Genomic DNA, 12,186 nt, shown 5'->3' with positions numbered 1-12,186 from the left:
AAATTAGCCTGCAAAGAGTCTGAATGTGAATTTTTAATATACATTGAATACCAATTAATTAACACTAATGATAACTTTTAATTTATTTTATAACACAGGTGTGCACCACAATTAATTGAAGCCATAGAAGCACATAACATTGCCGTGAACATATGAGGAGGAAGCTGTAAAGACCCACAAATTCCAAATTGTTTACATCTGCATGTAATGTACTGAGAATAGATGCTCGTCAACCTCAATGCATGTTTATATTGCGTCATGTCATCTTGCCTGTGGTAGTGTGGTCATGGAGGTGTAGCAATGGTAGCACTGAACTCGTACAGCCCATCTCGACGAATTGAAGCCTCATCCAGAAGTTCCTTATAGGTAATACATCATTGCACTAGATTTATTTATCTAAAAAAGCAAATGAATGGTATATTGAATGTAGGGCCATGACAAGTGAATATTCAAAACACTTGGGAATTGACATTTCACTTGCGATGGCCTCGTGTTTTTTTCATGAGACATCATTCAGATACATTTGTGAAATTTCTTCTGGATATTAAAAAGATTTTAAGAAATATCAAGATACCTTTTTTTAACACCTAGCTTTGTTATTGTCTATTCCAGAAATGCACGAACAATATTGAAAGAAATGTGTCTGACGACTCATTTTCCACCAGAGGACATTGAAACACACAAAGTGGCAATCTACAACTGTACAGTACTCAGTTTTATAGGAATGGTGGATTTGATGATGCAGTGAATAGAAATCTCTATGAAGGGGATGCCAAGGTTTACAGAATTGACTTTTTGCAGAATTACTTGGTTGCCTGACAGTAACCCCATCATTGTGTGTTTGTAAATATTGGTAGCTACAATTATGATATGGTGATATCCGATGGGATGATGTTGTCATGGTATCTGTCTCACTAAGCAAAAGACATCTAAGTTTTTGTTCACATCTGCAACTACATGTCAAGCAACATTCTGAAGTTTGTACACTCGCGAGTGATGTACGGGAGCACTCAAATCGTACCAGAGTAGTCCATGGCGTAAGTAAAACTTGACTGATTTAGTTGGCCGAAGTATTGCAGAGAACATTGTTTTACGAATAAGTAAATTGGTAAATATGCCAATGTCTTGATTAAATTGGAAGGAATGTGATTATTCCAAAAGCTTCAATACTGATGAACGAAGATCAAATTAAAATTTGACACATGATCCAACCGCTAAAGTGAAATCTTATGTATGGAATTTGTTTTTATTTTTTTTCAAAAATTACAAATATACCTAGTAACTTTTTCGCCACCCTACTAATCCGTTGACATAAAATAAGGTGACACTGGGTTTACTGTTTTATACGATGATTCAAATGTCTTGTATGTGTATGCAATATGCTAATTAATGTAATTATCAATATAAATCAACTACTGTGATCTAATATTTGTTATTGACTCTTTTTTTTAACAAACCATAACATACATATCATGCATTATTATTCGGTTAAAAAGATGGTTTTAGAAAAAAAATCGATGTTTGGTATAACACTACATGGGCCTCCATAGTTTTAGACAAGTAGTTCCAATATGGCTGATTTTTTATGGTGAAATTAACTAATGACTTGACTTTGAAGTTGGGATTATCAGTCTTTTGGAGCAGTTTCATTAACTTTCAACAATCCCACTACCTAAAATGAGCTCTAAGGAAGATTTTGACTGATATTTCTTTGCTAATCGACTCTGTTTTGTGTAGATATGTTATTTCCTGCATAAAGTGTAATTAATCCAATTAAAACAATATTAACGAACTAAACTTAACTGAAAGCTAATACACACTTTTACTCATATCCTAAGGATCGTAGTGATACCAAAATAAGGCTATCGAGGTAACATTCAAGAAATTATGACCTTTTGTAACTTAGTTGAAAACAGACTTTACATGAACCTTAAGGATTTCTCCATTACTGATTAAAAACGCCAGGAAAACATTGTCTCTAGTCAAATTCTTGTCAAAGGAGTATCAAACAATATAATCAAGAAGAATTTTGTGGTAAGGTTATAAAAAAGCTTACTTCACTAAATTGTCCCTTTAATGTGGTTTGATGGTATCTAAAACCACATATTAAAATATTGAAAGAGTGCAGAGTTATCGAGGCAAAAAGCATGTAGAGAATCCGTAAAACTATTGGTGTGTTCAGGTTTCTGGCCCGAAAAAAACATCGATCAAGTGTGTATGTGTGGGATTTTATTTCTACGGGGGGTGGGGGTGGGGGATGGGGGTCCCCCGGGGGGTCCCATCCTGCTGGATCCGCTGATATGTATTTTGTGTCTTACAGTATCGATATATGACATGACAGTGTTTTCTGCATACCTTATTCGCAAACTTTGGGTTTCATTACAATTTTACATGGTATGGTCACTGATTTGATCCGTACCGACGGATCATGCACTCCGTACACACAGGATCATTTCGAAAAATTACTCCGTACTGAACGGATTCTCGTGAAATTGTAGTTCTTGAAAGATAGTTCAGTTTTGATATGAGATAAAATGATCTTGACATCCATATTTGCAAGTGTTGTAGAAAACATATCAAAGTGCACATTTTGTTGCGCAGCATAATACACATTAGGTGATAAAACAGTACCTGTATACAACAAGATCACGATATGTTTATAGAAAATCGTTTGATTAAATGCGGCACAGTGTGACTATTGTTTTGGTATGATTTCCGGTATTTTGGTAATGTGATATTTGAACATTTCATTTTGGTAAGAACTGTCTTAAAATATGAAAAAAACTGACATCTTTAAAAATAAAAATAATGTTAATGCGACTTTGCTGTCGGTGCGCATTAACTGGATCACTCCGTGATATACTGATAGGGGTATACCGGGTATGGGTGCGCATAATGAGCAATCGGCCAGACAAAAGAAAACACAGGTTCGAATTATTCCAAACAAGTAAAATCATATAATAGAGTAACGTTTTTTTTTACAAATTTATCCACAAAAAGGATAAGTGTTGTTTTCAAATTCAATTATAAATTTAAAAAATACTGATACCAAAGGTGATGGGTCGACTAGAGCCCTGCTATATCTACCGTTACGTATAACCTAACGAAAGTCAATAATCTAACAGCTCCACAGTCAGGCCTGGCATGTTAAGCTGTGGTGGAGAGTGGAGGGTGTATAAAATGTTCAGTCCCTCCACGCTATGAATATGTGCTGGAGTATTAAGCGTGGACATCTTGTACCGTTGTATGACTCTAGACGACTTCCACGTTCACTCCACTTTGTCCAATGGTGTAGTGTGGAGCCACGTTTCACCGTGGAGTGCGGGTGGGGGACTGAACGTGGAGTCACGGTGGCGGGCAAAAAACCCACCACCGCGAAACGTTGGGATTGTATGCCTCCACGCGGTGTCTAGTGTTAGCAAAAATACCAAAATGTCTCTTTCAGAGTACAGTTACACCTGTTCAGGAGTCTACGTGCCCATGATAATATTTTACGTTTTGATTTAAGAAACGTGCTAATCCTGGAAAAACCAACTTGCCATAGAAAAGAAAAAGTTGATGGTATAAATTAATAAACCTTTTTAGAATGGATGCTGGGGTATCAAATTCCTAAATATTTAACTAAAAATGTCCCCTTTTGGGTACACTTGCGTTATATGGACTGGATACTGAAGCAAATCTTTATATACTTCATACTGTGACAAATAAATATATACAGGATACTGCATCAACTCTATACTGTATAAGTAACGGAATCTTCAAATTTTTGTATTTGTTGACATAAAATTCGTATATCATCAATCTTAACTGTGATCAATATGTGAATGTGAAATATACTATTCTTGAAATATTTTTTGTTTTGTATTTGTGTATGTGAAATATGTAAACATGCATTTGCAGACGTTCAATGTAGAAATCGTGAAACATTTACTGTAATGCAGTTGTGAAATTGAGATATGTAACTCATGAAATATTTACTGTAATGTATTTGTGAAATTGAGATATGTAACTCATGAAATATTTACGGTAATGTATTTGTGAGCCTTAAATATATAGCTCGCGAAATATTTCATGTAATGTATTTGTGAGCCTGAAATATGCTACTCGTGAAACTTTTACTGAGATGTATATATGGACCCAAGTTCATGAAATGTTTACGGTTATGTAGTTGTTGACGTATTATGCTTTATATTATCATTACTGGAAACATCAGGAACATTCTTGCACATAATATCAACCCTCGGTAATATTTGTTTCTTTAAGGCATCCATTTGATTGACTCGTTCCTGATGATTAGAAGCAGCGAAAAGAACAAGAACAAGAACACACACAAACACACACTTATCTAGTGCCTACTTCTATGATAAAGCGTTAGAAATATGTATCCTTCTTAATAACCTAAACGTTTGTATCTCACGAAATCTGAATGATTTATTGAAATATTAAGTCTTGGAAATATTACATAGAGTTAAGTTATAGTTAGGTATGAGATATATTTCAGTCCAGGGACATTCCAAGTGCACTCATCAGAGCGGTAACGAATGCACATTACCAGTACTTTAGTCCTTTTCGTGGGTTGTTGCTGGTTCGGCGCTGTTCCAAGCAGATGGAATGTTGCTCGATTGTGCAATAGGCTCCGATGAATTCCCTGGTTGTACTACTGGTACTGTCGAATGATAGACTTGAGGAGGGTAGGCCTGTGGTGGGAAGGCCTGCGGTGGGAAGGCCTGTGGAGTGAAGGCCTGGGGCGCCTGGTAACCCTGCGGTAGGTAGCAATGAATCTGTCCTGGTATCTGTTGTTGCATGGGGATGTTCATACGATTGCTCACTGCATATAAATGAAATATGATTACAAAACAGCAACTGTCACTTATAATTTCAATGAAATATCTTTTTCTTTAACTCTAAAACGTCTACCATTTTTTTAGTGAACGTCGTCATGCACTTAGCGAAAGTTTTGTTACTAATATTACAATGAGGTATTCTTTTTTTAACTCTCTAATGTCTACCAATTATTTAGTGAACGTCGTCAGGCAGTTAGCGAAAGTGTTCAAAATACATAGTGATTGACTTTGAATTGACTATTCGCGAAGTGTTCCGAGGAATCTTCCGGGAAAAATACTATTTCGTTTGTTTTCGTTTTAAATTTTGCACAAAAAAATTACTGGTGGTATTTTGGAAGGCGGACGAATAAGGATTTTTATTATCAGAAAACTATTTTATCTACATGTATTTACAATCAATAATATCACAAATTGCATTTAGCTTTATCTTTCGAAACACAACGTGTTCCCTCTTGTGTTTTGTATTTGCCACTTATTATAAAATACGAAAAAACGAATATTTATATGAGGATAGGTATTTCTTTTCATTTTCATGCTGGTACGAAAGCAAATCGGTTACATGTAAACTCTTTGAAGCCCTCGCGGGCTTTATTGTAATAGCGATGTTACTAGTTACATGTATAGTGATGGCGGGCTTCATTGAAACATGGATGTTACCAGTTTGCATTCATACCGGAATGAACATTGAACAAACTTCCATTCAGATTCTAAATTTTTAGTTAGTATTGACCTGTGTCGTAATTGTAAACGAGATTCCTGTAACAGCCTAACGTCACCAAAATGCTCATCTACGCTGACCCAATTTCTTATGGTAATGCTTGTAGTGGACATGTACATCCATTTAAATACTGTAAATCACATACCCATAGCAACACCCTGTGGCCCAGTTGATGCGGGGGCTACCATGACACCGTTAACTTTGTTTTTGTTGATATTCTTGCAGACACAACAGATCCCAGTTACCATCACTGCAAAGAAGACTATGCTTCCGAGAGTAGATCCAACGATTACACCAATCCTGTCAACAGAAAAAAGCGCTTTAGACATTTTCGCTTTCTTCAATGAGATATTCACTTTTGAACTGGTCTGATTTGGTATCACAATGATCAACTACACCTTAGCAACAGTATTTTAACGGTGCTAAAGTGTAGCTGAGCATTGTGATACCAAATATGTACTTACTTGGTATTAAAACTACACCTAAGCAGCAGAATTACAACGGTGCTGAAGTGTAGTTGAGCATTGTGATACCAAATATGTACTTATTTTGTATTTAAACTACACCTTAGCAACAGCATTATAACGGTGTTAAAGTTTAGTTGAGCATTGTGATACCAAATATGTACTTACTTGGTATTAAAACTACACCTTAGTAGCAACATTATAACGGTGCCAAAGTGTAGTTGAGCATTGTGATACCAAATATGTACTTACTTGGTATTAAAACTACACCTTAGTAACAGCATTATAACGGTGCTAAAGTGTAGTTGACCATTGTGATACCAAATATGTACTTACTTGGTATTAAAACTACACCTTATTAACAGCATTATAACGGTGCTAAAGTGTAGTTGACCATAGTGATACCAAATATGTACTTACTTGGTATTAAAACTGCACCTTAGAAACAGCATTATAACGGTGCTAAACTGTAGTTGAGCATTGTGATACCAAATATGTACTTACTTGGTATTTAAACTACAACTTAGCAGCATTATAACTGTGCTAAACTGTAGTTGAGCATTGTGATACCAAATATGTACTTACTTGGTATTAAAACTATACCTTTGCAACAGCATTATAACGGTGTTAAAGTGTAGTTGAGCATTGTGATACCAAATATGTAGTTACTTGGTATTTAAACTACACATTAGAAACAGCATTATAACGATGCTAAAGTGTAGTTGACCATTGTGATACCAAATATGTACTTACTTGGTATTTAAACTACACCTTAGCAACAGCATTACAACAGGTAAAACCAGCTTTAGATTAAAATAGCGATTTCCCAGGCTCTTGAATAAGTATAACTTCATGTTCTGAGCAGTAGTACTTCAAGGAGTTTCAATTTGACCAAATCAGACCCTAGGAAGCTGAGACCATAATTTTCAATACAGTCCTGCAATCTGGTAATGTTGTTGCAAAATATGAAGGAAAAAAACGTCGGCAAACAATGGACCCCATCTTTGTCTGTAAGGTATGCTTATAAATAACACAATCATCCTACTTTCCTGTTATGACACACGGTCGTCTTACGGAAGAGAGTGCTGTCTCAAACAGAGGAGGGGCGTTTAGAATAGTTGTTTTTCTTAAAGTAAGCTCCGCCTGAACTTCATATTTGTTTTCTATAAAAAATACTTACACTGAATCATCACTACTGTAGTATGTGGGGTCGTACAAGTAGTTCGAGGTACAGCAGTATCGGGAGGTAGTGTAACCACAGCAACCGTAGGAACAGTAGTCATAGTAACTGTAGTAGTAGTAGTAGTAAGAGCCCGAGTAGTACGAGTAGCCATACTGAAGTTCGTAGCAGATGCTAGCTGAAGATATGATCCCTGTCACAAATAAAGGTTTATGATATATTAGGCAATATTATACACAAATAATGTAACTTTATTGGTGTATATTAAAGTATGTGTGATATCAGGCGTAAAATCTTTAATCTCAGCTTTCGAAACTGATTTTAACAGGTCGGCCCACATATTAGTATTTCTATGTCAGGTCATGTACAAAGTACAACCAACGAGATATTTTGTTTTGAAAGTATCAATAAATTGTTGAATCATGTAACTTTGCATTTGATATCTGTCCATTGTTAGCTCTCCGATGGTATATGACGTAGTACGGTCGTCTTTCATTTATTTCAAACTGAAATAAACTGTAACCATGGCATTTTTTCACAAATATATTTTCTATTGAATCGAAAATTCCGATAAAGAGATAAAATGCAGTTGACTTTCAGTGACCTCATGTCTTATCTCATATCAGGAAGTCACAGAAAAATACAAGGAGATGAAACACCTACAAGTCTTGAGGAAAAGAATCTATAATTGCGGAACTTGGAAAATATAAAAATAACTAAGTAAAAAAAATCATATTTCACACCCCTTTTCCATAAAGCAAGCGAAAGTTTATTTGTTAAAGACAAACGCTTTCGCTGTACGCAAATACAGTACTTTTAGCTATCAAAAGTTATTAAAGCTAACAAAACTATCAATACATATAATATTAAACTATGTCTCCTTCGGGTGCTCTCTGCGCTGAACATGGTATAACTCCAAAGAGTATCGAAGAACATAGGCTGTTCATTACTGCTCGACAACGGTAAGTTGAAACGGCAACAAGTATAATATAAAAAGTAAAACGTTGAGTCCGCACATACAAACTATGAATATTGTTCATGATACCAGGTAACTGGTGATAGATCTGGGTGACAACTTAAAATATAGGATGAAACAAACCTGTATACAATAGGTGATAAATAAAAACTCTAAGGTTTATAAGATTGCAATACAATGTATATTTAATCGCCATGCATAGGCTTAAACATTTTATAACCATAATCCATAAATTGCTGCAAAGAATATTCAAGATTATTAGAACTTTCAGTTTTACAAAGTATGTCGTAAGAAGTAGTTATGCATAACATTATTGTACATGGTGGACAGGAATTAATTGAAGAAGATTAAATGACTTATTTAAACATCCGAAGTTTTACAAGTGTTTTTTTTTTAAATAACCCTTTCATGCTGATTAGGATGAGAAAGCTATTGTAAACAATAGGTAAATATAGTTGTCTGATAAGTATAACCTGTGAATTTTCACATTTAGATAATACTTGTATATTATAATCATCGCAAATTGAGATAACACATTGTAATGATGCTATTTTGTGTCTTTTTTATGTAGTTTAATAATACAGTTTTAAAGTTAAACACCTTTCAAAATCTCGAATAGGTACGTTCTCTTGTACATGGAACGTTTGTTATAAAACCATTCAAATAAGTTGATTGCGTTATCTTTACTAAACAACACGTTTTCAATAATCTTTTTAAGCACAAGCTTTCTGAGAATCCAACATATTGGCTAGCTAGTTGCAACTAACATATAGACATTCTTTTACCATACAATCCATGATAGATGCCGAATGCTGACTGTCAAACTTTTAATACAGGAGTTTCGAGAGATGTAGGTTGATGAACGTCGAAGTGAAAGTCTATGTGCTCCGTTTCAGTTATGCTCATTTGTTTTCCTAATAGTTTCATTTAACCTCCACCTGTTTTCTCTTGCAGAACGTATCACTCCATCGCTTACTGTTCCGGAATACATTGTCCGTATTCATAAATCATATCTATATACAGGCCCGGTCTTCTTCTCTTCCATTATTTTCAAAGGTATTCGTGTTAATCTTCCCTTTGTTTTCTTTGACTTCGGTTTTCTTTTGTATAATAACACAGAATAATAACAGTGATCAGTAAATAAATAATTTGTCGCAAATCACTATTAATTTTATTGAAATCTACTTCAGGAACTACTGATTGTGTATGCTTGGACTCATTGAAGATATTTCTGCATAACAGATGTGACTTTAGCATATTGTTTATAGATACAATGCCGAACCGCATTACATAGAACAGGCGTAGTTTGTAAACCATCCGCCTTGAGGCCACCCTTAAAGTATTTTTATAATGCTACTTAAAATAATCATTAAAATGTATAGCATTTATGTTAAAGAAATATTTTTAGATGATAAAGTCGTACAAGTACGTGTACTATTCTATAAATTAAACTTTGTAGTGATGCTGTTGCTAGGTCCTGGATTGGAAGGTGAACGTAACACACACAAAGGTGACTGTACTATTAAAACTTGGTAATAGAAACTGTGTTTCAAAATTGAATGACACTGTATCAGATATTCATTTCATCATAAAACTCATTGGTGATGCTAGGGTCACACCTTTGGATTTATCAAATTCAAATTAAGAGCAGAACTGGTTTATTTCAATTTAGTAATCAATAAAATTTGTATATTATGAACCGTGCCACTGCTCAAACAAGATAGCTGTGGATATGACGGTTGCAGCAAGTCTCGGGAACTAAAACATCCACCCGCAGCGTCTACAACTGTACCACTTTGTTGTCTATAAATATATGTTCCTATAGGGAACGCAATAATATTAATGAACTTGTAAGTCACTCTTTGCTTGGAAAAGAGTGACTTACAAGTTCAGTAATTGTACCACCTTGTATCGTGAAAGATAAACGTAACACACACACATAGACACACAAGTGACTGTCCCTTTAACATGTAACACTCACACATACACACACAAGTGACTGTTCCTTTAACATGTAACACTCACACATACACACACAAGTGACTGTCCCTTTAACATGTGGTAATGGAAACAGTATACCAAAAAGGTTACAGCGACGCGGTACTTAATACGGCCGTCACACGTTGAATGAACAGTTATTTTATCGTTGAAATATATGTAATATTTGTGTTTAATTGATGTTAAAGGAGAAATAATTCAAAATACATGTACCTGGTAGATCAATGAGTGCAATTTGCATTAATAAATGCAAGGGAAATAAGTCTAATACTTATGGTCAGTTTTGTGATTACACTGGCTCCACTAATTCAGGAGGCATAACTCCAAAAATTACACTCGGATAATGGTTGTTATCCAACTTGTCCGGGCCTTCGTGGAAAGTTACCTCCCTAAGAAGTTTGAAGTTAATCTGTTATACACATTATACTAGATATTGGGCGGACACCATTTTGGTAATGGTATGAATGGTCATTACTCCGTAAATAAAAGTATGTTATTGGTTGTTATCGGAATCATATAAGCTCTCGCGGTTATTTACCTTTTATGAAGTTTGAAGCCAATCCATTGAAAATAACTCGGTATTGGAGGACACCATTTCAGCAATTGAACATATGGGCACATCTCTGTTAATTCCAGACGGACAATGGTTGTTTTCAAGCTCGTTCCTTTCACTAATTACTGTCGGATATTGATGGTTATCGAACTTGTCCAAGCACTCGTGCTACTTAAACTCCCTTTATTCGTACCGGCATCGATAAATCAAGTGCATCAGAAATGTAAATTAAAGGAATGAAAGAATTTTGATATCATAACAACATTTGGTTCCTGGACATATTTACCATGAATCACATTATCAATTCCTTAGCTATCAAACTTCGTAGTAAAGTAGCACAAGCTTATTAAGAAATAGTTATAAAGCTCACTATCATTTTACTTAACCGTTTCCAAGCAAATCGAAACCTTGACTCTATTTAAAACCTCCATGGGCTTCTTCGTTTTGGAAGCGTTTTTTCAAAGTTCATATAAAAAGAGGGCATTTTGTGATTGAAAACTCGTCAGAAAAAAGCAAAGAATTTTCTATGTATGCATTCTACTTGTCTTAAATAAATTTCCGTTTATGCATTCCACTTGTCGAAATTAAATTCCCGATAAGCGACGATATACTTAATATCCATATGTTGTAACATAATGTTAAAAGTTGGTGGGTAATACAATGGCTTTTACATTAAGGATGTTAACCAATGGAAAGTGGACAGAAACGCTGGACAAATGTATCGTCAAACAGATCTTACCATGGGAGAGAAAATATATAACAAGATGATCACAACATAACTGACCAAAACGATTGACACACAGATGATCTTCATATAAGAAAATATTAAAGAAACAATTAATTAACTCACCGCGGAACTGCAGCAGCACAATAAGTATAAACAATGCTCCACTACAGTACCCCATCGTGACGGCCACCCTACACTACGTTTGTGTGGCTCTGTTCGTTTATTTTAATAAAGACTATCGGGGGTTACATAATTTCCTGGTTACCAATTACATAACATGTCTATCCTATACATACAATGTTAAATGCTTTATCAGCACCATAAAAGTGTCATCGAAAACGTACTGTCTCTAAGCCTAGCTACGCGTTGTGAAAGTTGTTTACATAAAATGAAAGTTAAATGTGCGCATGTCCAGGATCAATGTAAAAGAGATTACTCCTCTGCTTCCTTCCGTAATACATTTAATAAAAAAATCTGAAATTATTCCGAAGTCGAAATAGACCGTCACAGATTTCATCAAGTGGTCATTTATTCGTTTTATATAATGAGCAATTCGGTCCTGATATTTAAAAAAGAAATCAGTAATTTTTTGTTAACCCCACATTGGCTTTTTATGATATGTACTAAAGAGTTATAAGTTTCATGTATATTATATTTCTGTATTTTTATGCTTTATTTCAAATTCGGAAAATTTCGTCAAATTTCATAAATAAATACTTAGTCACC

The 12,186-nt window shown here is 34.8% G+C and overlaps 1 protein-coding gene across 1 annotated transcript; it reads right to left on the bottom strand.

Annotated features, from left to right (window-relative positions):
- Positions 1-4,498: 4,498 nt before the first annotated feature.
- On the bottom strand, positions 4,499-11,672 carry LOC110463797. Its single transcript, XM_021518659.1, has 4 exons — positions 11,584-11,672; positions 7,207-7,399; positions 5,708-5,862; positions 4,499-4,828 (listed from the first exon to the last, which is right to left on the bottom strand). Exons 1-4 carry the CDS (start codon positions 11,636-11,638, stop codon positions 4,560-4,562), a joined length of 672 nt encoding a protein of 223 aa, XP_021374334.1. The 5' UTR covers positions 11,639-11,672; the 3' UTR covers positions 4,499-4,559.
- Positions 11,673-12,186: the final 514 nt, after the last annotated feature.

This window comes from Mizuhopecten yessoensis, unplaced genomic scaffold, assembly GCF_002113885.1.
Source record: "Mizuhopecten yessoensis strain PY_sf001 unplaced genomic scaffold, ASM211388v2 scaffold10929, whole genome shotgun sequence".
Taxonomy (NCBI): domain Eukaryota; kingdom Metazoa; phylum Mollusca; class Bivalvia; order Pectinida; family Pectinidae; genus Mizuhopecten; species Mizuhopecten yessoensis.
This window is presented reverse-complemented; position numbering and strand designations above follow the sequence as displayed.

What these genes read in the sequence shown, in the direction of transcription:
- LOC110463797 (XM_021518659.1), bottom strand. Translation starts at nt 11,638, where the DNA reads ATGGGGTACTGTAGTGGAGCATTGTTTATACTTATTGTGCTGCTGCAG. An exon ending in TGTGCTGCTGCAGTTCCGCG is followed by an intron (nt 7,400 to 11,583) that starts GTGAGTTAATTA and finishes TATTTGTGACAG; the next exon opens with GGATCATATCTTCAGCTAGC. An exon ending in TACAGTAGTGATGATTCAGT is followed by an intron (nt 5,863 to 7,206) that starts GTAAGTATTTTT and finishes TTCTGTTGACAG; the next exon opens with GATTGGTGTAATCGTTGGAT.